We start from the raw sequence: 27,088 nt of genomic DNA, 5'->3' as shown, positions 1-27,088 counted from the left end.
CCCAGCCCCGCCACGGAGATCAGTTTCTGGGTCTGGGGCTAGGGATAAAGGGTTTCGGAATTTCCTTTTGGAGACCTCGCCACCTCAGGAAGCAGGACAGTTAAAAAGAAATCACAACAAGGTTCTAAAAACAATTTAATGAAAAATGTACAGGCATTCTCCCGGCCACTCCTAGCCGTCCTTCCCCCGCTCCGGCCCCCTCCCCAACTTCGGCTGCAGCCACGACACTCTGCTGACCCCTCGTGGTAGAGGTGGGCAGCGGTCCCCAACCCTGGAGACGCCAACTAGCTCCTCCCAGCCTGGAGAAAGGGGCGAGGCAGTCTACTCCTCCCTCAGCCTTTCCCGCCCGGGCCTGGCACCGATGGGTGTGGAGGAGGAAGGAAAGAAGACCACACAAAGAAACCTGAGAGAGGCGCGGAGAGTTTGCAAGCTTTTGCTAGCACCTCCCACACAAACGCTTCTTGGATTGTAGGGCTGGTATGGAATTCCTTGTTCCTGTCTTGTTCTAAGGTGGGCTCAAGAAGGCACTGTGCCTGGTCCTACCACCTGTCCCAGTCCTCCTGGATAGGGGAGGGATGCACCATTTCCAGGGCAGTCATTATCTTTAGCTTACCCCAGGAAGTAGTATTTAGAGTCTCATTTTGGAGGTGAGTGGTCTGAGAAACCAGAAAATTTAAGCAATTTGCTTAAGGTCAGGCAGTTGGTGAGGAGGAATTTGACCTGCTGCCTCCAGGGACTGGGTCAAGCCTCTAGGTCCTAACAGCCGTTGCAATAGTCAGCCCCAGAGGCCAATTCCACTTTTACCACAGCGTCAGCTGGAACCCTTCTGGAAAGACCTCCCTGCCCTGGGGTTATTCAGGAAGGAGAGTCTCTGGAATCAGTCACTCCCTCTCCTGAAGGGACCACATGGGGTGGAGGTGGGGAGCTGCCACCTGCTGCTTTTTCTGCCCAGCCCCTCTCTGGTCCTTGCAGAGGACAGCGTCTGGGGGGAGGGGGCTGTCCTCTGCTTTAATGGACATTCCCTTTCTAGTGTCAACTGTGGAAGATGAAGCTTAATTTTATAAGAGGTCAAGGAAGACTCTCACGTAGTATTTCAGGTGCCAGATTCCTGGTTGCTCCAATGACCCTTGGCACTAAAGTCCTGCACCTTTCCCAGTATCTTCCCATCAGTTACTCTTTTCTTGGGATCTAGATCCCTGCCCACGTTCCGCTGGGACCTAAACTCAATTCTGAAGGCCACACCTTCCCGTGCCCCCTAATGCTTGAGCAAGGCCTGTAGCCCCCTCCTTCCCCAGCAAAAAGCAAAATGCCAGCGGGAGGGGATGCGCCCTAATCCACCTGGCCTCAGGACACTGCCTCCGTTCTGGCCAGGCTTTACTCTTTCCCTACCCTCTCGATGGATCGGGGGACAGTGCGGGACCCTCTCCGTCCTCTCGCCACCCCCAGTTCCGCGAGGCAGACTACAAGCCCCATGATGCCGCGGGGCCGAGTTATAACCAGCTCTGCCCGGGCACCCGCGTCCCCCTCCCCTCTCCCCCGCATCCCCGCATCCCTCGCCGGCCGCTCTTGTTGAGGGCCGGGCTATGCAGTTGCGGGGCGCCAGGGGCTGCGGGCGCGCGTCCCTGCGGCGGCGGCGGCGTCCCCGGGGCCCGCGCCCCGTGCGCCCCCGCGCCCGCTGCGGGCGCCTGCTCCCTCCGCCGAACGGCGTCTTTGTGTGCGGGGGTGTGGGAGGCGAGGCGCGAGTCCGCGCCGCGCCGCCGAGTGCCCGCGCCCTCCCCGGGCGGGTGGGGGCCTCTCCGCGCCACCCGCCGCCGCCGCCTCGCGAGGACGCCCGCGGCCCGCACCGCCCGCACCACCCGCACCGCGCCGAGCGCGCCACCCCCGCCCGCCGGCGCCGCTCGCACATGCCCGAGCCGCAGCCCTGCGAGCAGGCAGCGCTGGCCCCCAGCCCCGCGGCCCCGGGCCCCGGCTCTGGCGCCGTCCCTCCTCCCGGGCCGGGCGCCGCGGCCCCGGCATGAGGAGCGGGCGATGATCCCTGCCAACGCCTCCGCCAGGAAGGGGCCAGAGGGGAAGTATCCCTTGCACTACCTCGTGTGGCACAACCGCCACCGCGAGCTGGAGAAAGAAGTCTGCGCCGGCCAGGTAAGAGCGCCGTCGGGGCGCTGCCGGGACCCCACCGACGGGCACGCCCGCCCGGCGTGGGGAGGGGGCGCGGCGCGGGCTGTCCCGCCTCCCAGGCGAGTTTGCAGCGCTTCTTTGTTCGCAGCCGCCGCTTTTGTGCTGTGGACTGGAGAGGGTGATGGGAGCAGCCCCCGCCCGCTCCCCTCTGTCCTGGACAGGCGGCCCACACGTGCTTCGGACCCTCCCAGTTTGGGGTTGGTGACATCGTGCCCCTCCTTCGCCGGGGCAGTGAGGGCTGTGGGAAGGGGCTCTCGGCTCCGTCTGTGTTCCACGCGGTGGGAGAGTCCGCCCGACTCAGCCCAGCAGCGACACCTCCCGCGGGAGTGTGCGGAGGTGGGCAAGGCCTGCGTAGGAAGGGGGGCCACAGGTCAAGGATCAGAGAATAGGCTTTGACATTCCCAGACATCCCAGCCCCACCCAGTGCCCTCTACTCTAAAGGCGAACGCTATTCTGTTTCCTCAGACTGGGCAGAGCTCCTGGATCCCTCAGACCCCAGCGCGCTGGGTTCAGGGATGTAGAGTGGAGAGAGAGACCCTCCTGGGTGAAGGGCCTTGTCCAAGTGCTGAAAGACGCTCTCCTGCCCTCTGGTGCTGGGCCCTGGCTTCTAGGCGCTGAGGAAGCTAGAGGGCCACTTGTCCCCGGAAGGATTTGAGATTTTGCACCTAGTGGGCCCCCTGGTTCCTCTAGTCAGTGAGAATGGGTAAGTCAGCCAGCTTTGACTGGGCGGTGGCCTCCAAGAAGATAAGGTAAGGGATGGGGTCTCCTGGCCATTCTTCAGGACCAAGGCAGGCACAGGCCACAGGTAGTTCCCAACTCTGCCCTTGGCCTCCAGGTCACAGGTAAGCTCTCATGGCAACTCCCTCCAGACAACTCACCCTCCAGGGTGGGGAGGCAGGAGCCAGAACTGGGCCCAGCCTGCCCTGATTTGCCTCTGGCTGAGGCCTGCAGACTTGGCCTGGATCTGAGACTCTGGGGCTATGGGCTGGGAGTGGTTTGCTCAGGAGTTGAAAACCTCCTTTGGGAATGTGCCTTTTGAGGGCCACTTCCTGAGTCACAGGAAGTTCAATTTGAGGAGCTGTCTGCTTCGCAAGGGAAGAGTGAGGTGAAGAGCAGGGCATTGCCAGATGGCGATGAAGTGAGGGTCAGAGTGTCTCTGAAGTCTACCACTGAGCCCTCAGACCAGGAAGGCATCCAGCTCTGTATAGCAGTCCCAGGAAATGTTGGGGTGACCTGAGCCTCCAAGCCTTTAGGCTGGTTGGGATGTCCACTTCTGTTCTACCTTTGCTTCTACATGGATGCTCCAGGTTGCTTCTCAGACCATGTCTCTGTTTATAAAGGAAGTGGTTTGTGGCCATAGGAGTCTGGTAAAGGAAGCAAGGCCACAGTGGTAGGTCCTGGGGAACAAAGATGAACAAACCAGGCACAGCCTGTGCCCTCCAGGAGACCCTGTTCTGGTGAAGCAAGTGTGAACAGGGAAGTACAGTGTGACGTGCAGGATGATAAGACAGACAGGCCACCTCCTCTGGCTCTTCTCTGCTTTCCTCCCCTGAGGGCGAAAAAAGTCAAGGCTCTGATGGAGGTTACAGCTGAAGGAATTTAGGTATGATCTGAGAGGAGCTTCCTGATGGGATAGTTGATGGTTGGGTGAAGGATTATTAGGCAGAAGGCTAGTGGCTGAATGTCCAGAATACCTCAGTTGCACTCCCTTGCAACTGGGAGGCTTGGTGATCCTTTTTCACAGAGACTGGATAGAGGCAGAATGCCCTAGAAGAAAAGGTTCTTTCACTCAGGCCTCTCTGAATGATAGTCTTCAGGTCAGCAGCCATCTTGCTGGGGTGAGGTTGGGCTGGGAACCCGCTGCAGGTAGGGGTGGTCTGGACCACTAAGCGTGTCCCTCTTTGCTCCCCTCAGGCTGCCACAGAAACCAGGCACCACGTTCACCCCGTCCCCACCCACTCATCCCCCCACCCTGGTGAGTTTGTGTCTTCTTGAAACAGACACTACGTGCCCTGACCTAGGCTAGGGCCAGGGGGTGAGTATAGGGCACTGGTTTGTTGGTTCAACCACAAAGGAGTCAGACTTATCCTCCCCTTTGCTCCAGGAGTGCCAAAAAGGGGAATGTCATCAGTCTGGGAGGGACAGCCCCCTGGCTGTATTCCTGATTTTAGGACCGATGCAGGGTGATGCTGGTATCCAGATGTGCACTGCTTAGTTCTCAGGGCCTCGGGCTCCCAGGGAGAGCAGAGGGTGCCCAACCCAGCCATTTCCTGCAGGTGATGGGCCTGGGGGCAGTCACCTAACATCCAAATGAAACCCTGTAGACCCCTAGACATCTCAGCTGGGGGTCCCTGATTTCTGATCCTCCTGGTACTTACTGTCACAGAAAACAGCCAGGCTTTCCTCAAGCACACAGCAGCTGGGTTTCCCTGGTCTTCACTTGGCATAGCTGCCTCTTCTTCACTCTAAGAAAGCCCCGCAGAGGCCCTCCCGTGGGCAGGCTTGGCAATGCTGGCCAAGGAGGAGGGGGATGACACGGCAGGGTTCAGAGCAGGTTCACAGGGGCCGGAAGCAGGGAGTGGCAGGGAGAGGGAAGGTGCTCAGCGGGTGTTTTTTGGTGAAGGGAAGTGTCCATGATCACAGCTAGCTGACACCCAGCAGTGCTTCCTGCCACGCACCTGCTCTGCCAGGTTGGGAGGGAGCAAGGGGTTGTAGGGCAGTGGATATGCCTGTTCCCCCTTGGCTGGTGTGAGGCCCCAGGGTCCAGACAGCTGGGCACAGCCTTGGTTCTGGAGTCACGCATCCCTGGTGTTCCCTGGGGGTGGGAGGTGGAGGTTTAGACTGAAAAGCTCCCTGTGGGAGGGCTGAGGAGAGCAGGATTCTTCTCCTGCAACAGGCACTCTGGAAGGGGCCAGACTGTGGTCTTGGGAAACATTTTCTTTCTTCCTGGGGCTGCCTCCACCATGGTCTTCCTTCCTGCTTTCCCCTGTTCATCCTTCTGACCTAGAGGTGGGCGAGATGGGATTGTGACGAGCATTTGATTACAGTGGGCCCTGTGCTCAGACAGAGGTTGCCCCTCTGTCCCTGTTGGGTCCAGAGCACTGGTGATCCCCTCTCCCCTCAAAGGGGGCAGGCCCAGGTGTAGGCCATCACCACAGCTGGAGAGCTGGGAAGCTCAGGAGAGGGAGCCACAAACCCCAGAAACCAAAAATCAATGTAGCTGGGATGAGGGGGGAGGGGCTGCATGGGGCAGGATGGAGGGGCCCGGGTGGAGGGAGAGTCAGCAGGTGCTGCCCCCATCAGCCCAACTCAACTTGAGGAAGCATCCTGCCTCCATCCCCCTTGAGTGAGCTCATCCAGACCTGGTGGGAGAGCAGAGAAGCAGTGGCCATACCTGATGGGCTGTCCTCCCTGGGGCTGGGGGATGGAGCGGGGCAGGGAAAGGGGATGAAGGCAGAGCAGGAAGGCCCCAAGCTCTGGGCCCCTCACCTAACTTCTCCGGCACCTGTGTTTAGCCTGTATATTTGCTGTGTTCTTACAAGATTTTACCTAACAAAAGGACTCTGCTAATGCTAAACAGCTTTGAAAAATACCCTGCTAGTGCTTGTGAGTTCAAGGGGTGTGCACGTGCAAGTGCGCTGGCAAACACATGTGTTACACATGAGTAGAGGCCTGCAGAGCCAGAGGGCAGCTAGGCACGCATGTGCTTGTAAACTTAGATGTCACGTGTACTGTGAGTGTGGAGGCAGGAGTACAAGTGTATGTCCTTATGGTACCTGTGCATGTGTGTGCGCACGCGCATGCGTTGGCGTGCGCCTGAGTGGGAGCAGGGAGGCTCTCTGCCCAGGGAGACCCAGCTCCTAAGTGCAAAAGACCCCTGCTTTTGACTCCAGCTGAGGAGTTTCCGTTCTCTTAGTGGGGAGGGCTGGGTATTGGGTTTCATGGGAAACCTTTTCATCCCAGCAATTAAATGGCTGCAGGCCTTTGCCCAGGAAATTAATGAATTCTCCCACCTGGGCCCAGGGCAAAGTGCCGCCTCCACTGCAGGCCCTGCTTTGACGGGTGGAGAGAACTTATTTGGGGCCAGACTGAGTGTATGCAGGGCTCAAGTCGGCCCTGGAAAACAGCAGTGCCCTGGGGACCGTGGGTAGAGCTGAGGAGTCAGGGTGGGGAGGGCACCCCCGCCCACACGCAGTGCCAGCCTCTCTCTGGAGCCTGGAGCTGAGGTACCTGAGGGGGAGGGAGGCAGCATCTGGAGCCCTGGGACCAGGCGGGGTGCCCTGCTGGCTCCCTGGGGCCTTGTTAGCAGCAGCAGCATCTGGGGCAGGGCTGGTGGGAGGCACAGATGGCTCGCTGCGGCCCCAAGGGAAGGCCACCTTCTGACATCCCATGTGGCCCAGCCAGCTCAGGGTCTGTGGATCCTGCACCACTCCCACCCCAGGACTCAGGACCCCATCCAGGTCAGACCCCAGGGGCCCAGCCTAACCCATAATGGGCTAAGAGTAAATAATGCTCCCCTCCTCTGTGGGGAGCTGGTGCAAAGGAGCTGTAGGGGGCTGCTCACAGCTCCAAGCTACAGCTCAGAGGGCCACAGGGGCCAGGAAGTTTTTTGTATTATTTTGAGGCTCTTAGTATGTTTAAAAATGAAGAAATACCAACACAGGGTTATAAAATTATATAAATAACTTAAATTATTTAAAATGTTTTACTTTGACAAGGGAGTTTCTACTCATGTTTAAAATACTCAGCTGTTGCTAGAAGACGGCAGTCCTCACTCTGCCTCCCCCACCTCTCCATCTCATCCCTCAGAGGCAACCACTTTGAACTCTTTAAGCTCTTCTGTTATTTGCCTCCATAACTGTAAACAGACAGTAAACTGTCTACAGACATTTACTGGTTTATCAGCTTTGTACTGTATTGCTTTGCTTTCCTTCCCCATGTCCCTTCAAAACAGTCATCTATGCATTTGTTTCATAAATATATATTATGTGCCAGGCACTGTCCAGGGACTGGGAAGATAGCACCAAACAAAACAGACAGACGCTCCCTTTGTGGGGCTTACAGTCAAGGTGAGGGAGACAATGAAAAAATAAACAAGCAACTTGTGCTGGAAGAGAACTAGAGCAGGAGAAGGGACAAGAGGTAGATAAATAGCAACTGTCATTTGAGAGGGGTTGTCAAGGCCAACCTTTCTAAGGAGGTGACATTTGAGCGGTGGCCTGAATGAAGTGCGGGGGGGGGGGACATTTGTGGCTATCTAGAAAAGCCTGTAGGAGGAGAGTGCTCCAGGGGAAAGCTTGCAGGAGAGAGGGGAGAGCATGTGAGTTCAAAGAGAAGTGTAGGGCTGTTGGATTCTATTCTAAAGAGGATGGGAAGCCACGGAGAGGTTTTGAGCTACAGGGCATCAGGACCTGAGGAACATTTCACAGGATGACAGCACCTGCCCTGAGGCCTTGTGGAGAACAGACCTAAGGAGCCAAGAGGCGAGTGGGAGGAATTTGGCCGCCAGGTGAGAGATAGGGTGGCTGTGACCAGAAGGGTATCCTGAAGGGGGTGAAAACTAAGAAGACTCTGGGATCTGTTTTGAAGGTAGAGCCTATAAGGTCAGATTTTGCTGATGGATTAGGTATGGAAGATAAGAGAAAAGGAAGAGAGAAAAAGTCTCAAAGTTTCTGACCTGGAAAGGGAGTGAACTGAGGTACTGTTTACCATGATGGGAAAACTGGGGCAGGTGAAGCTGTCCAGGAATGCTAGAGTGAAGAAAGCAAGGGGAAAAAAGAGAAGTCACGGGAGGTCAGAATGTCCTATTTTGTTTCATGAAGTCAACTTCCTTTTCATGTTTTTCTGAGGAGGTAAGTTACTGTCCCCTAGAACCCCCTAAGTTTTCCCCTATTTCCTGCACTGACCACTGTTTCCTCTGGGTTTTTAGCATCTATTTGCATGTTTTGGTCTCTTTCATGTTGGCAGCTTTCCTCAAGTGTCCAGCACTCGGCTCTTGGGGCATTTAAAGATGGAGGTGTGGAGCTTATTAATGCATGGGTGCTGTTGTAAGATGACTGGCCTGCGTATTATAGGATCTCCAGATGCCTGTATTCAGAGGTCTAGTTTCTCCAAGGAAGGATTCTCCAATCTTCTGCTAGGGGTAGGATGGGGCAGTGTTGTATGCAGTCTGGCTGCCAGTGTTTCAGGACCTGAGGCAGGGAAGGGATTGGGCTCTCACCGTTCATCTGTTTTTAGCCCCATGACCTCATCCTCAGACCAATGTCCCTGAGTCCAATGCATCTCAGGCTCAATTTCTATAGAAAATAAACCCCCGGCATTCTGCGGAGGGGAAGGGGATCATCTCCCAGCTATACAAGATTGGGGAGGGGGCCAGGGATTTTGAATTTTAACCAGACCCCCTGTATTCAGTACTAAGCCTTACTTCCACCTCTGCTGTCCCCATTGCCTGCATGTTCTGCACCTTTCAAGGGTTCTAAGGGGAGATCTGGCTTGCTAGTCACTGGACTCCCCTTCTGTGAATGCTTGGGTTCTGGTACCCTCTGCTCCCCTAAGTCAGTTGTGATGCCCCAGCCATTTTCTTGTGGGTTTTAAATATTCTATTGGCATTCTTATACTTACCCACACATTTGCCATTTGAGGCAATCTTGATTCCTTTGTATAGATCTATGTTTCCATATGCTATCATTTTCTTTCCACTTGAATAACTTCATTTAACATTTCTTGGATGTCTTCTGGTGAGAAATTCTCTTAGCTCTTGTTTGTCCACAAGTCTTTACTTCTCCTTTTCATTTTTGAAGTATATTTTTCACAGCATATAGAATTCTAGGTTGACAATTTCCCCCTGGGACTTGAAAGATTTCATTCTCTTGCCTTCTAGCTTGCATGGTTTCTGATGAAAAGTATGTAGTATTTTCTATATTTGTCCCTCTATACATACTGTGTCTCATTTCTCAAAATGCTTTTAAGATTTTCTTTTTATCGCTAGTTTTCAGCATTTGATTACAATGGTCCGTAGGTTTTCTGGTGTTTGTCTTAATTGGACTTCATTCAGTTTTTTGGTTTTGTGGATTTACTATTATATTAGTTTCTGCAACAAATTACACAGACTGGGTGGGTTAAAGCAACAAAATTTTATTCTCTCATCATTTTGGAGGTTGGAAACCTCCTAAAGTCGAAACTCAAGGTGTCAGCTCCACTCCCTCCAAATGCTCTAGGGGAGAATCCTTCCTTGACTCTTCCAGCTTCTGGTGGCTCCAAGCATTCCTTGGCTTATGGCTGCTTAACTTCAGTCTCTCCTCCATCTTCACTTGGAACTTTTCTCTCTGTGTATCTCTCCTCTGTGTATCTTATAAAGACACATAATTGGAATTAGGGCCTACCTGGATAATCCAGGCTGATCTCATTTTGAGATCCTTAGCTTAGTTACATCTGCCAAGATCCTTCCAAATAAAGCCACATTCACAGGTTCTAGCAGTTAGAATGTAGACGTATATTTTGTTGTGGCTCCACCATTCAACTCACTATAATGGTTTTTTGGTTTTTTTTTTTTTTTTTTGGAGGGGGAGGTAATTAGGTTTATTTATTTATTTTTTAACAGAGCTACCAGGGATTGAACCCAGGACCTTGTGTGCACTCTACCACTGAGTTAAACCCTCCCCCCAACAATAGTTTTTTTTTTAATCAAATTTGGAAATTTTGGGGATATTTCTTTAAATTTGTCTTATTCCTCCACATTCTTATCCTATCCTGTGGGACTCCAATTACAAATATGTTAGAATGCCTTATAATGTCTCACACATTGCAGAGGCTGTTTGAATGTTTTTGATTACTTTTTTCTCCTCTGTGCGTCTCAGTTTGTATAATTCTATTGCCGTGGCTTCAAATTCATTGATTTTTTTTCATTCTGTAGTGTCTAATTTACTGTTAATTCTATCCAGTGAATGTTTCATTTCAGATATTGTACTTATTTCCCATTTCTTTCACTGTGAATGTTGTGTTCATGTTTTTCTTTAAACTCTTGAGCATATGGACCCATTCATCTTTATTATTTCTGAATGTTTCTATTAAATGATTTTTCTCCTGATTATGGGTCATATTTTCCTACTTCTATGCACGTCTAGTAGTTTTTAACTGGATGTTGGATGTTGTAAATGTTGCGATGTTAAGCATTGGGATTTCTTTGTCTTCCTTTAAAGCGTGTTAGGCTTTGTTCTGGCGGACTAAGTTAAGTTACTTGCAAATTAAGTAATCCTTTGATCCTTTTGAGCTTATTTTTAACCTTTATTATATTAGGTCTGGGTGAGCCTTTTCTCTAGTGATAGGTTAGCCCTACTCCTAAGGCATAACCCTTCTCAGGTCTTTACTGAATATCCTGGGTAATCAACAAGGAGTCTCCACTCTAGCAGGTTGGAGCTTGAATGTCTCCCTGCCATGGGCGAGCTCTGAGAATTTATCAGCCTATTGCTCCTTTTCTGCCTGGTTTTGTTGAGTTTCACTCTATACGTGACATTTAGGATTGGGTGAAGACTTTAAAGGGACCACATGTAGATTTCTGGAGGTTCTTTTTTTTTTTTTTTTTTTTTTTTGCATAGTTCACTTCTTTCTGGAACTCTGCCCTGAAACTTCTACCTATCTCAGCCTCCCTGATCTCTTGTCTCTGTCTTCTCAGCTCCTCAGTGAGACCACCATACTCTGCTGGAAATTCCCCTCCCTGAATTGCAGTCTGGAATACTCCTTCAGGTAGAAATCTAGGCAATCATAGAGCCCACCTTGTTTGTTTTTCTTACTTCAGGGATCACAGCCCTGAACTTCTTTTTGCCTAGTGTTCAAAAGCAATTATTTCATATATTTTGAAGCAATAGTTTTCTCTGTTTCTGGTAGGAGGGTAATTTCAGTTATCTCTTCATGTTGAAGTAGAAACTTTTTACTGGTGTTTTAATCAAGTTTTGGGGAGGAGAGGAAGAGTTACATGCATGTGGTCAGTTCAGTGTATTTAACAAGAAGTCTTATCCTCTTGAAATATATAAAAATATTTATGTTTAAGATACATATGCATTTATCACCCAACAAAAATCTAATGCAATATAATCATGCTATTCACAAAACAATAATAGAATTTATAAAAAATGTTAACACAGTCACAGGACATGGGTTTGAAGTTGTACCATGAACATATTCTTTCATTTCCATCAATGTATTACTGCAACTGTTTGCTAAACCTCTCAGTGATAATGTCAATGATCTAAATTAGGGGCCCTTTCTGAAGGTGTGGTCTTGGACCCCTAGGATAAATTCTACCTCAGGTACCCTCCCTGGCCAATAGCCTCTCTAGAGCCCGAGGCTTATTCTTTTCAGGCAGCCTACTGGGCCTCGGAAGAGTCAGGGGACCTGGGTGAACAGGAAAGGAGGAAGTCCCTCCCTTTCTCAGAGTTACTTCCTGCCCTGTCCTGCAAGCCCTTCTACTCACCTGACCCCAGCTGACTGTATCTGTCTTTTCCATTGCTTTCTGAGATAGGCAAGGCAGGATGGCCAGGTGGTTGCTGCCTGCTCAGAGGCTGTTGGGCTCAGATGGGCTGCCTTAGAAGTGACCAGGGTGATGTCTTCACCTCCTTCTCCAGGTGGACATCGAGCAACTGGATCCCCGTGGGCGGACTCCCCTGCACCTGGCCACCACCCTGGGGCACCTTGAGTGTGCCCGAGTACTCCTGGCACACGGTGCAGACGTGGGCAGGGAGAATCGCAGTGGCTGGACAGGTGGGCACCCCAATATCCCCAGCATCATATCCTCACCTCTAGTTGGCTGAAGGGAGCCTCAGGCAGGGTCCTGCCCTGTGACATTGCCTCCCCCTCCCTGCAGTACTTCAGGAGGCTGTGAGCACCCGGGACCTGGAGCTAGTGCAGCTCGTGCTGCGGTATCGCGACTACCAACGGGTGGTGAAGCGGCTGGCGGGTATCCCCGTGCTCCTGGAGAAGCTGCGCAAGGTGAGGCCCAGCCCCTCAGCCTCCCCACTGTAGCCCTTGAACCCTAGCTCTACTGCAGGCTTAGCCAGTCTCCTTTTCACCCCTCAGGCCCAGGACTTCTACGTGGAGATGAAATGGGAGTTCACTAGCTGGGGTAAGAGGGGCTAACGGGGCCTCTCCCACCTCAGGGCCTTTGCGCTTGCTGCTCCTCTGCCTGGTGCACTCTTCCCGTGGCTCCCTCTCACCTTTTGGTTCTCAGCTCAGTACTACCCCTTCCTGAGTCCTTTCCACACTGCCTCAATTCATTATTATTATTTCCTTCACTTTGCAATGATTGGCTCATTTGTTTGTTACCTGTCACCCCGTGCTAGAAGGTAAGTTCCAAGAAGGCAGGTGTCCTGTCTTGTTCAATCTTGTATCCCCAGTGTATGAAACAGTGCCTGGCACACAGCAGGTGTTTAATAAATGTTTGTTGGAAGATTGGATGAAAGATTGAGTGAATGAATTAAATAGTGGATACTAGGGACGTGGTCACAGCTCAGACATGCCTGTCCTCAACCTCAGGTTGCTCACATCTGAGTGACTGTGGTCTACATTTGTGTGTGGGGAGTTGGGGAAGGGTCTGCTCTCCCACCCTTTTTTCTCAGCCACATCCCTTACCCTGACCCCCATGTCCTGAGGTGGCCCAGGTTGGGTGGGGCAGGCAAACTGAAGCTACCTCTGACCTTCTCTCCCATCTAGTGCCCCTGGTGTCTAAGATCTGCCCCAGTGACACCTACAAAGTGTGGAAGAGTGGGCAGAACCTGCGGGTAGACACCACACTCCTGGGCTTTGACCACATGACATGGCAGCGAGGGAACCGTAGCTTTGTCTTCAGGGGCCAAGGTCAGGCAGGCGGGTGGTGGGGCAGAGTCGGGAGGCTGGGGACAGCCCCACACAACCGCTGACTGCCTCCCTGTGTTATTCTGCGGCTGGCAGACACTAGTGCTGTGGTCATGGAGATTGACCATGACCGTCGGGTGGTGTACACGGAGACCCTGGCACTGGCTGGGCAGGACCGTGAGCTGCTGCTGGCAGCTGCCCAGCCCACTGAGGAGCAGGTGCTGAGCCGGCTCACCGCGCCTGTCGTCACCACGCAGCTCGACACCAAGAACATCTCTTTTGAGAGGTAAGCGGGCACGGCCTTGGAAGCCTGGAGCCAGCCTGTGGGTGCCCCCTCACCTGGACCATTCTGCTTCCCCAGGAACAAGACCGGCATCCTGGGCTGGCGCAGCGAGAAGACGGAGATGGTGAATGGGTATGAAGCCAAGGTGAGGCCACAGCTCCCATATGCCAGACCCTGCCACCCTCTTGCCTATGGTGAGCTGGGCAGGGGTTTCCTGACCAAGCTTTCTCAGCCTTGGAAATGCAGAGGCAATGCAGTGTGGAGGGAAGGGCGTGAGACTAAGAAGCAACTGATGAGAATGGCTGGAGTTTACTGAGCACCTATTATGTTCATGCTCAAGGTGCTGTTCTGACATTTCAAATGTATGTATATGTATACATATGCACCCATGCACACACATCTATGTATATATGTGTGTGTATCACACACATACTCATTTAATCCTCACAACCCTTTCGGGTAGGTGCTATTATTATTCCCATTTTACAGATGTTTATTGAGTCCTTTCCACGGTGTCCCATTTAACCTTCACAACAACTCTATAAAGTAGGATATCAGCCCATTTTATGATGAGGAAATGGAGGCTTGAAGAGGTTACATAACTAGTACAAGATTGCCTAGAGTGGAGGTTCAGGCCCTGGCTGCCTGACTCCAGAGCCAGGCCTTCACCCTTAAGAAGACTGTTGGTCACTCTAGAATCCCTACATCACCCATATGGGGCCATCTGGGGCCAGTAATGAGTGAAGGGGCTAATAAATGCTGCAAGGTTCTGTGTTGTTGTTTCCTCCTGGAAGCCTTCCCTGATTTGTAGGCTGGGTTATGGCCTCTGCTTTTTGTACCCACAGCTCTGTGCTCCCCCTACTAGAACATGTGTCACATTGTGTTCTTACTCTCCACTTTCTTCTTGTCTCTTCAGCTAGATTGTGAGCCTCAAGAGGGCAGGGATCAAGTCTGGCCATGCAGACTTTGTTCAGCAGTATGTCCCTGATGCCTGCCTCAGTGCCTGGCACATAAAGTCTCCTCACAAAATGTTTGTTGAATGAATAAGAGAATGAATGAACAACTTCATATACTTGTTTGCCCAAAGGCCTGGAGATTGGAACAAACAGCACCCCCTTCCCTCAGCACCTTCCTTACAGAAAGTGTTCCTAATGCCCTTGGGGACAAGGGTAGGGGTACCAAAGCTTTGAGTCCTTTCTTCATCTGTCTCCAGGTATATGGGGCATCCAATGTGGAGCTCATCACCCGGACACGGACAGAGCATCTTTCAGAACAGCACAAGGGCAAGGTCAAAGGTAATGAGGCAGAAATCGATGGGAAGGTGTGGGAAGGTGTGAGGAACCAGCTCCCACTTGTATGCCTCCATCAGTACTTCCTCTGACATCCTAGCAGAAGCCAGGATAGCTTATTCAGGCAAACAGGTTTTAATTCAAGAGCCAAATCCTAATGATTGGTAATGGCTGCTTAGAGTGCTGCTAAGAAGATGCTAAGGCCACATTTCGGCTAAAGGGGAAGGAATACTACAACTGATTAGTAACACCCGCATTGGATTTGTGTGTGTGGAGGGACATTGTAGTCTATTGGCCATTCTAGTCTAGTGGGACATACCCTGGGCAGAAAGTCAGGGGCCCTGCCACTGAATCTCTCTCTGTGCCCACTGATATTACACCTTACTCTCTGGGCTGTCTAAAGTGGAAAGACATAATTCCCAACTCACAGGGGGACAAAATACAGGTAATGTGGAAGTGCCTGAAGGAAAACACACACGTACACATGCATACCCCAAAACTGCTCACCAAAGGCAGGTATTTTTTGGCCAGTGTCACCAACCTGGAGAGTGACATTTTCGGAAGTTTCTCCTGAGCCCTAGGCTTACTTTAATTCCAGCTGTGCTTATGGTAATCCTGCCCCTGCCCCTTGCAGTCCTCAGTCACCTTCAGGTGAAGGTGCCTGGGCATGTGGTGTGGGTGAGCAATCCTCCCTCCCTCCGGGGTCTTGGGTGCTGTCACTTCTGAGGGCCACAGTGACCTCTGAGATGCCATGTTTCTTGTAGGCTGTAAAACACCTCTGCAGTCCTTCCTGGGAATTGCTGAGCAGCATGGGGGCCCCCAAAACGGGGTGAGTGTGTGCCAGGGATACCCCTGTGTGGAAGGGTGTGGATGGGGATCAAGAGGAGGTCTGGGAGGTACCCTTAGCACAGCTTGTGTGGACCTCCATTCTTTTCACAATGCCCAAGGCCCTGTCAGTTCCACAGTGGCGGGGGGACAGCTCCGGGGCCTGTAATACCAAGTGGCTGGCTTGGCATCAGGGACTGAGAAGGACTTATGGGCCCCTCCCCATGTGGTACAGACCCTGATCACTCAGACTCTGAGCCAAGCCAACCCCACTGCCATCACCGCAGAAGAGTACTTCAACCCCAACTTTGAGCTTGGCAACCGTGACATGGGCCGCCCCATGGAACTGACCACCAAGACACAGAAGTGAGGCCCCTGTTGGTGCTGGGGAGGGGTGGGCAGGGCTGGGAGGGCAGGGGCTCCAGAAGGTGCTGGGAGGCCATGGCTTCTACAGTGTCCCTCACCCCTTGGGATCTGGGGGGCAGGTTCAAGGCCAAGCTGTGGCTGTGTGAGGAGCATCCCCTGTCCCTGTGTGAGCAGGTGGCCCCCATCATTGACCTCATGGCTGTCAGCAATGCACTTTTCGCCAAGCTCCGGGATTTCATTACCCTGCGCCTGCCTCCTGGCTTCCCAGTCAAGATTGGTGAGGCCCCACCCCCATTTCCCCTCATCTGCTGTTGGGATGGTGGGGCTTAGATGAGGCGAAGAAAGAGGTACCTAAGGTGTGAGGGAATGGGTGGTGGCACCTGATAGTTTTCTCATCCTCAGAAATCCCGATCTTCCACATCCTCAATGCTCGCATCACCTTTGGAAACCTCAATGGCTGTGATGAGCCGGTGCCGTTGGTGCGAGGCAGCCCCAGCAGCGAGACTCCTTCCCCGGGCAGCGACTCCTCCAGCGTCAGCAGCTCCAGTTCCACAAGTGAGACCTGGCACCGCCCTGAGCCCACCCTCACTTCCCCTCTCTACCCAGCGCTTCCCTGGGAGTGGGGGGATGGGGGGTCGGGTCCACTCTGATCCCCAGCTGGGCGCCCCCAGCCTCGTGCCGCGGCTGCGAGATCTCCCCCGCGTTGTTCGAGGCCCCACGGGGCTACAGCGTGCTGGGCGGCCAGCGAGAGGCAGCCACCCGCGATGATGATGACGACCTACTGCAGTTCGCCATCCAGCAGAGCCTGCTTGAGGCGGGCAGTGAGTATGACCAGGTGCGTCTCCGCGGCCGCACTGGGCCACCGGACTGCAGTGCCGCCACAACTAAATGACCCACTCCCCTCCCGCTCCCAGGTCACCATCTGGGAGGCACTAACCAACAGCAAGCCGGGCACTCACCCGATGTCCTACGAGGGTCGACGACAGGACAGGTCAGTACCTGCCCACCCCAAGAGGGTTTGGAGACGCCTATTCCCCCCCCCCCACCACCAAGGCGCAGAAAACCCCCAGGATCCAGTCACAGTGAGTGAGAATACTGATGGCTGAGAAGTCTTGGCCCAAGTAACCATGGTACCCTCACGAGGGTCCCTACTGGTATCAAGATGGCTTCTACCACTGCCATCCTTTTGCTGCAAACTCGGCCAGGAGCAGGGTCCAGGCCTCACGGCCTTGAGACCCTCACCAGACAGGACGTTGGGGCTGAGGCTCTAGAAGAATGAGAGGATGAGCATGGTAGGAACAGGCATCTGCCCCAACCGGGTGGGAGGGAACCAAGGAGGTGACGCGAGGCTCATCGCCTCTACTGGAGGGTGGCGAGGCCTGCGCTTTCCGGGAGCTTCCACGCTGTCTCCAGCCCCGCTTATGGGCAGGTGCGCTCGAAGCTCAGGACGTATCTTACCTGCCCTCAGGAGTGCTCCGTCCACGCCACAGCGCCAGTCCGCTCCCCCCGCCGCCCTGGCGTCGGTCCCGAGCCCTCGGCCCAGCCCGCGCCCAGGCCCACGCGGCCACGTGTTCCGGAGCTACGACGAGCAGCTGCGGCTGGCCATGGAGCTGTCTGCGCAGGAGCAGGAGGAGCGGCGGCGGCGCGCGCGCCAGGAGGAGGAGGAGCTTGAGCGCATCCTGCGGCTCTCACTCACGGAGCAGTAGCGCCCACTGCCGGGCCCCTTGGCCATGCCCCGCGGGACCTGTCCCGGAGCTAGGGTTGCCCCGCGCGCGCGCTCGCGGAGCTGCGTCTGGAGACCAGAGTCGCGGCCTCGGGAGTGTAGCGGCGCGCTCGGCACCAGACAGGGAGGGATTCGGCCCGGCCGCGGGGTACCTTTCCGGGTTAGAGCCCTGGAGGCAGCTGGCACGGCCCGGTCCCCCTGCTTTGCTGTATCCTGACCCCTACCCCTCTTCCCTGGGCTCGACCCATCCAAGGGCGGAGCCAGGCGGTCCTGAGGGGGAGCCGGTCCTTAGAGGAGCAGTGTCCCCATCTCTTGCTCCTTCTGGCCAGTCCTCCTTTCTGCTCACTGACCCCACTCCAGGACACTGCCCGTGAAGCCTTTGCATCTCCGCTCTTCACCCCTGGGGGGCAGCTGAGCTCCCCACGTGCTGTGTTGCTGCTTTATCCCAGACACAAACCAGCACGTCAAGGGCCCAGCCCCTCCCCCACCCCGGCATTTCAGCGTCAAGTGCACTTAGCGGGGTGCCCGGCTCCCCCAGCCCCCACACCTCTCCCGGGTCTCTCAGGGTGGTCCCAGCTTCTCCTTGGGCGGCCAGAGGTTGGAGTCCCTATCCCCAAAGCACGTTTTTGTGATCAGGGAGGGTGCCCAAGGTAGCCCCCCAACCTGGGCAAGGCCTGGCTCCCTCGTGGTGTCTTGGCGAACGGTGGGGGCAAAGTGGGCATGGGGCAAACACTAGACTGAACACAGAGGGGCCTCCCAGGGCCCTAGGCACCACCACCCACCCCTTCCCACCAGCTGCTGCTAGCCCTCTGTGGTTGTGCGTCCCACTTAACCCCACCCAGGGGCTGACTCCAAAACCCTTCATCCAATGGTGCTAACCCCCGGCTCTCCCCTGCCCCACCCCACCCACCCAGAGAAGCACAGACCCCGCCAGGGGCAGGGGCCCACCGCACACCCTTGTCCGAGTTCTCTCGGACTGGCCTTCCTGGCTCAGCCAGTGGGGCTCAAAAGGGACACAAAAGAGACGGAAGAAAAGAACAAAGAGAAGCTGTTCCTCTCACCCCCTTCCCTGATGCCAGGGGCACCAGACTGATTCTGAGGCACAAATAAAAGAGGCTTCAAACCCGAGGCTTTTCCTACCTGCCTTTACTAGGGAAGATCCCCCACCTGTGGGTTGGGCGTTCCTTCTGAACTTCAGTGTGGGGAGGGCCCTAAGGTAATAGGATGTCTGGTGGGTCCTGAGCCCAGGGTTGCATTTGTCAGGTCCCCCAGGAGTTTGAGGGTGGCATTTGCAGTGGCTGGAGGGGTCTCACACCCCCACCCCCACCCATGCAGGAGGCACAGACTGAGCACTTGATTAAGTGTTTCTTTCAGTCCATCTTGTTTTCCTCCTAGATTCAAGGCCACAGCAGAGAGTTGGGGACAATGTGCATGCATGGGTGCGTGCATGTGTGTCTGGAAGAGGTGAACCTGCTTCCTCATGCCAGTTTTCTGGTTGGTTCTCCTGCCGGAGTGCCTGGAGGAAGCTGCCCTCTCCCCTGCGAGTGGGAAGAAGGAAGAGAGCCCTCTGCCATAGACTGCTGGGTGTAGCCTGTGGGTCCGGCTCTACAGCCAACGTTTGTGTATGTCTGTAGAACTGGGGTGACGCCCATTCAGTTTACCACTCAGGGTGGTGGAGTCAAGTGAGCTGATTAGAGGGAGAAGCGTTATAATTTTCCCCAACCAGTCTGGGGAGACCCGTCGAATCGCTACCCCTTTGAGATCAAGCCCAAGCTCCCCAACATCCCCAAGCATCGCGCTAATACTAAGCACTTCCCTTGCCCCGGGCGGGGAACAGCAGCACCATTGCTGAGGGCCCTGTCACTCCGGGCCTCCCAAGACCAGCTCCTGTTGAGTCCCGGACAAGGCAAGCAGCCCAGTGGGAGCCTGATGGACGCGAGTCTCCGCAGCGCTTCCTCTGTCCTGGGCTCCCGCGAGGCTCGGAGTTCCCTTCCCAGTTCCCGGCACCGGCCCCGGCTCCGGCCCAGAGGGGCAGAGTTCCGAACCCAAAGCCGGGGCGGGGCCGAGTGAATGCGCTTGGCCCGGCTTTGCCCTCCCGGCTTGGAGCTTTCCGGGCGCGCTGCGCTAGTCTGTGTCGTCCACCAGCTCACAGAGCATGTTCTCCAAAGCTGTGATGCGCTGCTCCTGGGCTTGCACCTGCTCCCGCAGGGCCTTGATCTCCTCCAGCAGCGTCTCTAGGGTGTGCTGCTGCTGGGTGCAGGGGACAGAAGAGGCGGTGTTGGGCTGGGGGCGTAGGGAGATGGAGCCTGGGTGGAGCCGGGAGGGACCTTACCGACAAGGGGGCGTCGCTGGCCGACTGGCTGCGGCGAGGGCCAGAGGGTGGGCGCACGTCCAGGATGTTGCGCTTGGTGACCCGGAGCTCGCGGTGCTTGGGGGGCACGTAACCGTCCCTCAACGAGATGAGCACGGGTTCGGCGTCCTGGCCCGATAGCCATTCGTCCGCTTCCAGGGCCGGCTCGGGTCCCGGCGTGTCTGGGTAGAGGTCATCCTGGAACAGGTCTGACTGCGGGGTCGGGGGACAGGAGAAGGACCGTTAACAGGGTTCCCGGCCTACTTCTCTCCCTTCAGCCTCAAAGCCCTGCCCAACCCCTCTCAGGGCCACTCACCTTGCGGGGCACAGTCATGATGATGGGTTCACACTTTCTTTCGTGCAACTTGTAGAACCTATAAGGAAGTGGGGTTCAGCACTCCCGCAGGCTCCCATCCCCTTAACTTCTACTGGGGCCAAGAGTTTAGAGGCCAAAACTTGCTGAGCACCTACCATACTTTGCACTTTAAACACATTCAGCTGGTAAAACACCTCTGGTGTGGTGTTTAATCATCATTTACAGATGAGGAAACAAGTTCAGAGAATGTCAAACTAGTTAGTGCAAGAGTGGGGTGGGGGGCTGGCACTGGAAGCAAGCCTGTTTGACCTGCTCAAACCCACTCTTTTCCAAAGGTTACAGTATTGGGGAAGCCCCCAGGTCTTTCCAGATGGTACGTGGGGACAGAGGCAGGCAAGCGGCAAGGGCAAGGCTGCTGACCTCGCGATCTCGCACTTGCTGACATCCAGTCCCCGCTTGGGCATGAAGCCCATACCCCTCTGCGGCTCCTTGCTGCTGAACGTGTTCAGGTAGTGCACAAAAGGTGGTTCCTCGGTAATCTCAAAGTACCGAATGCTGCTGTCGCCCTGTAAAACCAGTCGGTTCAGAGATGCTCTGGTTGGGGGTCTCCCACATCTTCGTCCAGCCCCTCTGTTCTCCCCTCCCGGCCGGGAGCACCTTGCCACATAGGTAGATGATGCTGGAGTCGGGATCGTAGAAGGGCAATAGGACGCCGTTGCTAGTGTCCATCTCCTGCAGTGCCACTGGCTCCTCGAAGTTGTTCTGCCCGAGCACAGGAGGCGTGACCAGCACTGTCCCGCCCTCTGTGACACTTCTGGATCCCCTGAAGCCCCTTTATGCTTCCTGTCAGCCCCCAAACCCACGCGCGTTCCCAAGGCAGCTCTGGTGAACGGAGCTGCAAGCCTCGACCCTGGACTATCACTCCCAGTCCCCTGCACCTATACCCCCGCGCCACCACATGCAGTCACCGCAAACCACCCCCAGGGACACGGCATCACCAGGTGGGGGCGCCAGCGTGGGCTCCTTCAGGCGACGCAGCAAAACTGGGCAGAGGGGTGGGTGTGGGGATGGTAGGCGCTGCAAAGGGGGCAGCAGCCTCCAGCCCTGTCCAGGTGGGCATGCCCTGCGGGTGGGGGCACCTGGCCCCTCTCCCGTGATGCCAGTCCCCGGGGCACACACCCCAAGCGTCCAGCTGCGTTACCGGGTCCCACAGGCCCAGCTCTCGCTGGCTCATGCGGGTGAAGCCCGTGGTGAAGATATGACCCTGGCGCGTGAAGACCGCCCGCATGGGCCTCATTCCCTCGTGGGCCGCAAACCTCTCCTGGGGGGTGGGGGAGACAGGGAGAGGCGTCATCCAGCTGCCTGCCCTGGGGAGTCTGGAGGGCCAAGCAACCAACTTGCTGACTTGGGTGTGGGGGGCGGGGACAGGGGGTGGAGGCGAAAGGGGCAGTTTCCTGGGGGCCTTTGGCTGGTCTCAGGCCTGGAGAGCGCTGGGCGCGCACGTCTCTCAGCAGATCCCGAGCCCTTAAGCGCCCTCAGAGCAGGCTCCCCCGGCACGCAGCGAGGTTCTTCCCAGATGGGAGCTCCCCGCTCCGCTTCAGCTCTCTTGGGCGCCGGCCGCGGCCTGAGAGGGTGCTCCCGGCTGACCCAGCGAAGGAGCGAGCGCGCGCGCCCGGCGCGGCCTGGCCTACCGGGTCCCAGAGCGCGAGTTGTCGCTCACTCATCCTGCTGAAGCCGGTGCTGAGTAGCTTCCCGTCTGCGGTGAAGACCGCCCGCAGCGGGCGGGTGCCCTCGTGAGGCCGGGCTCGCTCCTGCTCGCGGGGTTAGTGGGTTAGAGCGCCCGCCGCCCCGCTCTGCCCCGGCCGTGCTCGACGCGCGCACTCCGCGCAGACGTGCACGTGCCAAGCGCATCCCGTGCCCCGCGTTAGATTCAGGCTGGTGAGGCAAGTGCTGCCCCCCGGGCAGGGATACTCAGCTGGGACAAATAATGCGAGGGTTACCCCCAAACCCCTTCCCAGCGGGTCAACTAGGGTGAAAAGGGGCCTGCCCGTGAGCCAGTGTCAGGCTCAGACCCTGGAAGATGGCTCTAGGTGCCGACCGGGAGGAGAGGGGTCCGGGAGCTTAGGTTCATGCAGGTCTGGTGGGAGGGAGGATAGTTTGCAGCTTTCCCCACCCTTAGTCACAAATCGAGCGGCCCTTCTCTGAACTTCTGAGATGCAGGGGAGGGAACAGAAGCGGGGCCGAGAATTGCGGGTGAGGGCTTACTTAGAGGACAGGGGGCTGAGTCTGGGGTTGAGGTGGAGGAGGTGAGAGCTGGGACCGGAGGCTCAGAAGATTGCAAGTGCAGAGGCCTGACAGCTGCCCCTTGGGGTAGGGGCTGGGAACTGGCTACCCCAGGTACTCACCGCCACCACCTGGCCCTTGCGGGGGTCAATGATGCGCAGGGTCTTGTCCTTGCAGGTGGTGGCTAGCAGGCTACCGTTGCTGTTCCAGCACACGCTGTGGATGACGTCCGGGTGCATGTCGTCTAGACTCAGGAGCACCTCCCCAGTGCCCACGTTCCAGATGATGATCACATTGTCACCACCTGCCCAGAATGGCCAGGCACCGTTACCTGGGCCCTGCCTTTGCCACTCCCCATCCAGATCTATGGTAGGGGCCCCTCCCTAGGCCCCCAGACCTGCACTGAGCAGGACATTCCGGGCAGTGGGGTGCCAGGAGAGGATGCCCACACGTTTGGAGTGGCCCTCGAGTGTGATGATGGGTTCCGTAATGTTGCGCATAGGGGTATAGTCTGGAATCTGCCACACCTGGGTGGAAGGAAAAGGCATAGAGTGGGTGGGATGAGGAGCCCGCTTTGTCTCTCTGCTTCTCCCATGCTTCCCCCATCCTCCTTCTCCACCAACCCTCCAACCCTACTGGTTCGCTTCAGTGGTAAGGGTCAAATGCAGGACAAGATGTAATGGTGCCTGCCTGGGGTAGAAGCAGCTGGGAGCCAGGAGGGGGCACTGCCAGCTCTCCAGAGACTTCCCTACTCACCCAGAAGGGAGACTTCAGAGCACTACCCCCCTGCTCTTTAGGTCCCAAGGTGGCCATGGCTATAATTAGTCCTAAGCAGTGCATCCTGGGAGGGGTTGGGCATGTAGCTAAAAACAACCTAGAAGCTGGGCAGGGCAAGGCCCTGGGACTCAGCACCTCCCTTGCCACCTTCCCCAGCACAGGTGAGGCAGCCCACCCTGCTTCCCCTGCCCAAGTGCCCAGCAGCAGCCACCTGGCTCCTACCATGATAGTGGTGTCATCTGAGGCACTGGCGATGACGTTGTCATTGTGTGGGCACCAGTCGATGTCCAGCACAGGGGCAGTGTGCCCAGTGACCAGTGGGTAGTTCTTATCCACTCGCCCTGTCTGCAGAGGTCAGAGAGGGAGATGTGGGGCCACTGTCCTTGTGTTTTCTGGGGGTGGGGAGTGGACTTGTTTACATCTCAATTCTCTATTATCTGTTTTCTCTTTGTAGACCCTCCTCTGTGCTTCTTCATCCCCATCCAGTCTACATCTCGTACTTCACTAAAGGCTGAGTTGAAGTCATTTAATATCAAGGAATCAGATTCAGAGAGGTAAGATAACCAAGGACACACAGCTAGATACTTGGTAGAGCCAAGATTTGACCTCTCAGTCCAATGCTCTTCCAAAAACACCTACTTGGAGGAGGGTGGTCTTGGGCCTGTTCCCCCAAGTGAAATGTCTATGGGAAGACCCTGGTGGAGTAGGTCAAGGTAAGGTAATATGCAGCCCTTTCCTAGTCACACTTGACAGATCTCCCCCTTGTCACTGGCTTTGCCTTGGAACCACAAGCAACAGGCATTCCTGGTGCCTGCTATCTCCCAACCTGAGCTGGGACCCATCTATTTTTGGTCTTTATGGTATGTTTGTGGGGGCTCCAAGGCCTTTGCAGGGGCTGGCATCAGCCCAGGCCAGGCGGTAGGAAGAGAGGGGTGGCCGTGTGGCATTGGAGTGGCAATTGTACTGGGGAGGAAGTGGCTCCAGCTGAAATTTGAGCCCTGGGGATGGTGTCCTTGGATTGTGTCTGCGTTGTCCTGGAGTGAGTCACTGGCTATTATCAGGCCTCATCCTGACCTTGCCACCTGTGGGGCCTCCCCTAACAAGGTATAGGGGCCAGAATCCAGGTGAAGGTCATGCGTTGGAGTGGCCATCCTGAGGGCAGAGATGGCTGAGGGGCTTGAGGCTACTCAGTAAAGGTGGTCATTGCTTGGCTCCCATCCCTGGAGTAGAGAGCACTCTGGCCTTATATGTCATGTCCCCTGCCCTTTGCTCTTATTCTACCTTACTGCAAGAACCAGAATGGGGAGGTGGCCAGGGACTCTTTGGATAGAGCCTGAGTTTGTCCTCAGTGTGTGCTCTGGGATGTGACAGTCAAATGGTCACCCAGGGCTGGGTACAAAGATCTTGATACCAAAAAATGAAGGGATGTGGCATTATGAGCAATAGGAACAGAATCTTGGCCAGGTGCTGACTCCACTGCTTCCCAGCTATCTCCATGACCCCCTCCTGGTCCCTGCTGGGAACAGGCTGCTGCATGGAGAAGGGGTGGGCTGTGAGTGTGTGGGCCACTATGATGCTGCTACTCAGGGAGGGGTGAGGGAGCCTCCCATTTGGTCCCTGAGGACTTGGGGAACAGAGAGCAGTCAATCCATGGGACTGCTCTTCTGACTGAAGAATGGAACTAAGTGAGAACACAGGCTGCTGTCCAGAGTCCCCAGGAGTCACAGCCAGTGTCCTCCACCTGCTTCCTTCCCCTTATCCCTCACCTTGGCCAGAGGCAGGACGATGAAGGCACCTCCACCCCCAGCCTCCACAATAATGGCCAGGAATTTGGGGTTGACGGCACAGAAGGAGCTGTCCCATGTGACCTTGGACACTCGGATGTCCTCGTAGGCCTGGTCAGCCTTTGCTGCCTGTCCAAACACATGGCGGAATTTGCTCTGCCGAACCACACGCCGACTCATAGCTGGGGGCAGAGGTGGAGGATCTCAGTGCCCAGAAATGCCTTTGGTCCTTAGTCCTGTGAGCTGTTGGAGGGAGGAAGAGTTGAGGGTGGCAAATGAGAAGGGTTATCTGGCCAGGAGTCAGGTATAAATTAATGCAGAGTCTGGTCCTAGAAGCAGGGAGCTTTCTCCAAGGTGAATAAAAGTGTGGGGAAGTTCTCTGTCATCTATAAAGTGCTGATTAATTCAAGAGGCTAGGATTTGGGACTTGACTCCTCCTTAGAGAACCAGGTTCGGGGGACAGTGGAGCTTGACTGGGCCTGGGAGCTTCCTGGAAGTTGAAGTGCTTTTGGGAGGAGCCTCAATGCCAGGCTGCCTTCCCACTGCCAGCCTTGGATGAGCATCTCTTAATGGAAGTGGTTTATCTCCCAGAGGCCAGCAGAGGAGAGGCACCTTGTCTAGAATCAGAGGCCTTGGCTCAAGGCCAGCGATGGGGCTAGGACTTTAGTCCTCCAAGAGCCTAAACTCGGCATTTCTGTCATAGTGTAGGCAGATGGGGTTTTGCCTTTTTCTACAAATTTGCCAAGGAGAAGTTCCTCCTGTCAGCGAACCTGAGTCCTTCTTGCTGCTGTTTTCATCAGTTTCCTCTCATGTTGTTGGGGGGAAACAGTGGAAGGTGGATCTCTCCTCCTTCCACTCCTCTATGTACTGGCTTAAGAGGTCCTAACCTTGGTGTTCTGGCTTTTGCCTACCATACTTCAGTCCCACTTCTCTTCTGGATCGTCTCTCCTACTAAACTCTCCCTGGGTGGGGTCCTCGACCCCTGGGCTAGAGCCAGATTTTCAGGAGTGGAGTGGGGAGGATGAGGTGCCTTTTCTCCCTTTAGGGGCCTGGGCTAAGCTCTTTCCCAGGGGACACACTGTGCTCTTCCAAAGCCCCAGCCACTGACAGCTGTCCCTCCCCAGCCCCGGGCATCCCTGTGCCCTTCAAGCCGCTTCTGCGGCCCCCCAGCCTGAGGCCCAGCCTCCCCGCACCCTCCTCCGGCCTCCTGCCCCAGCACTGCGTTCTTGCGAGACGAGGTGTCTGCGCCCTGTGGGCCGCTGTCCGGCCAAATATAGACACCAAGTCCGCCCCGCCCGGGACCGAATCTGGCGGCGGAGGAGGGGGGGGGCGCAGACCTCTGTCCCCTCCAGACACCCCGCCCGCTCGGCTGGCTGCGGTGGCGGCGGTGGGGGAGGGTACCTGGTCCTGAGCGGGCCGAGGGGATCTCACGCTGCGACTTCTCCGCGGAGGGGGTTGGGGGTGCGCTGGGGGCCGAGGGAGGCGTCAGGGCACTGGAACTGCCTCTCCGGGTGTCCGCGGCGTCTGGGGCCCGGGTGTTCGGCTGCGCGCTCCGGCCGCTGCCTGCGACTCTCGGGGCCCAGCGCCGCTGCAGTCCCAGCTGCCGCTGCCATCAACCTGCGGAGGCGGGGCCTGGGGCAGGGGCGGGGCCACACAGGCCCCGCCCCCTCCAGCGGCGGGAAAGTCGAGCTCCGTAGACTCCGCGCGGCGAGTCTGCTGGCCTCCAAGAAGAGTCAACAGTAATTTTGCGGGTGTGAGCTCCTTCTCCGTGCCCCGCCCCTCCCATGTGGGCTGCGGAGGCGCAGGTTCCCAGAACTGGGCGCTGAGACAGGGAGCCGACGAAGGGGCGCGCTCCTCTTAGAGCCGGCGGCCGCGAAAGATCAGGTGCCGTCTCGCTGCATTCCTGCTGCAATCGCACTCCCAATTTAGCACATCCCGTCGGGCCGCGGCTGCGGGAAAGCACGTCCAGACACCCTTGCGGAGAGGTCCCGAAGAGGCTCTGGGGGCCCTTGGATGAGGGCCTAGGCTGGCCCAGGGCAGCTGAGAGGGTACCAGGCACGGGGCTGTGA

At 56.0% G+C, this 27,088-nt stretch overlaps 2 protein-coding genes across 7 annotated transcripts; one reads left to right on the top strand and one right to left on the bottom strand.

The window, feature by feature from the left end:
• The first annotated feature begins 1,886 nt into the window (after positions 1-1,886).
• ANKRD13B (ankyrin repeat domain 13B) lies at positions 1,887-18,637 on the top strand. Of its 2 annotated transcripts, XM_032457538.1 has the most exons (16): positions 2,084-2,142; positions 4,093-4,153; positions 11,799-11,934; positions 12,038-12,162; positions 12,250-12,295; positions 12,883-13,026; positions 13,120-13,309; positions 13,385-13,451; positions 14,520-14,601; positions 15,360-15,424; positions 15,656-15,786; positions 15,906-16,063; positions 16,189-16,341; positions 16,458-16,621; positions 16,701-16,777; positions 17,255-18,637. In XM_032457538.1, exons 5-16 carry the CDS (start codon positions 12,271-12,273, stop codon positions 17,490-17,492), a joined length of 1,494 nt encoding a protein of 497 aa, XP_032313429.1. In that variant the 5' UTR covers positions 2,084-2,142; positions 4,093-4,153; positions 11,799-11,934; positions 12,038-12,162; positions 12,250-12,270; the 3' UTR covers positions 17,493-18,637. The 2 variants fall into 2 exon arrangements, with proteins under 2 accessions (XP_032313428.1, XP_032313429.1); XM_032457537.1 differs by lacking the exon at positions 4,093-4,153 and having other exon boundaries at positions 1,887-2,142.
• Position 18,638: 1 nt separating this feature from the next.
• On the bottom strand, positions 18,639-26,667 carry CORO6 (coronin 6). 5 transcript variants are annotated; one of them, XM_032457540.1, is made up of 11 exons: positions 26,421-26,667; positions 25,002-25,262; positions 23,458-23,580; positions 22,856-22,985; positions 22,581-22,762; positions 21,867-21,986; positions 20,833-20,937; positions 20,596-20,741; positions 20,176-20,233; positions 19,842-20,072; positions 18,639-19,759 (listed from the first exon to the last, which is right to left on the bottom strand). In XM_032457540.1, exons 2-11 carry the CDS (start codon positions 25,197-25,199, stop codon positions 19,634-19,636), a joined length of 1,419 nt encoding a protein of 472 aa, XP_032313431.1. In that variant the 5' UTR covers positions 25,200-25,262; positions 26,421-26,667; the 3' UTR covers positions 18,639-19,633. The 5 variants fall into 5 exon arrangements, with proteins under 5 accessions (XP_032313431.1, XP_032313433.1, XP_032313430.1 ...); XM_032457542.1 differs by having other exon boundaries at positions 18,639-19,756; positions 26,421-26,665; XM_032457539.1 differs by lacking the exon at positions 21,867-21,986 and adding an exon at positions 21,377-21,496 and having other exon boundaries at positions 26,421-26,665.
• Between the last annotated feature and the right edge of the window lie 421 nt (positions 26,668-27,088).

The sequence above is a fragment of the Camelus ferus genome, chromosome 16 (assembly GCF_009834535.1).
Source record: "Camelus ferus isolate YT-003-E chromosome 16, BCGSAC_Cfer_1.0, whole genome shotgun sequence".
In the NCBI taxonomy this organism is placed as follows: Eukaryota; Metazoa; Chordata; class Mammalia; order Artiodactyla; family Camelidae; genus Camelus; species Camelus ferus.
Note: the sequence above shows the minus strand (reverse complement) of the source record. Positions and strands in the feature narration are given on the sequence as shown.

Coding starts and splice junctions, on each gene's coding strand:
- CORO6 (XM_032457540.1), bottom strand. CDS start 25,199: ATGAGTCGGCGTGTGGTTCGGCAGAGCAAATTCCGCCATGTGTTTGGA. Junction 22,986..23,457: donor CAGATGACACCACTATCATG/GTAGGAGCCAGG, acceptor CCTTCCACCCAG/GTGTGGCAGATTCCAGACTA. Junction 20,742..20,832: donor TCATCTACCTATGTGGCAAG/GTGCTCCCGGCC, acceptor CTGGTTTTACAG/GGCGACAGCAGCATTCGGTA.
- ANKRD13B (XM_032457537.1), top strand. CDS start 2,029: ATGATCCCTGCCAACGCCTCCGCCAGGAAGGGGCCAGAGGGGAAGTAT. Junction 12,296..12,882: donor ATGGGAGTTCACTAGCTGGG/GTAAGAGGGGCT, acceptor TCTCCCATCTAG/TGCCCCTGGTGTCTAAGATC. Junction 16,778..17,254: donor GAGGGTCGACGACAGGACAG/GTCAGTACCTGC, acceptor ACCTGCCCTCAG/GAGTGCTCCGTCCACGCCAC.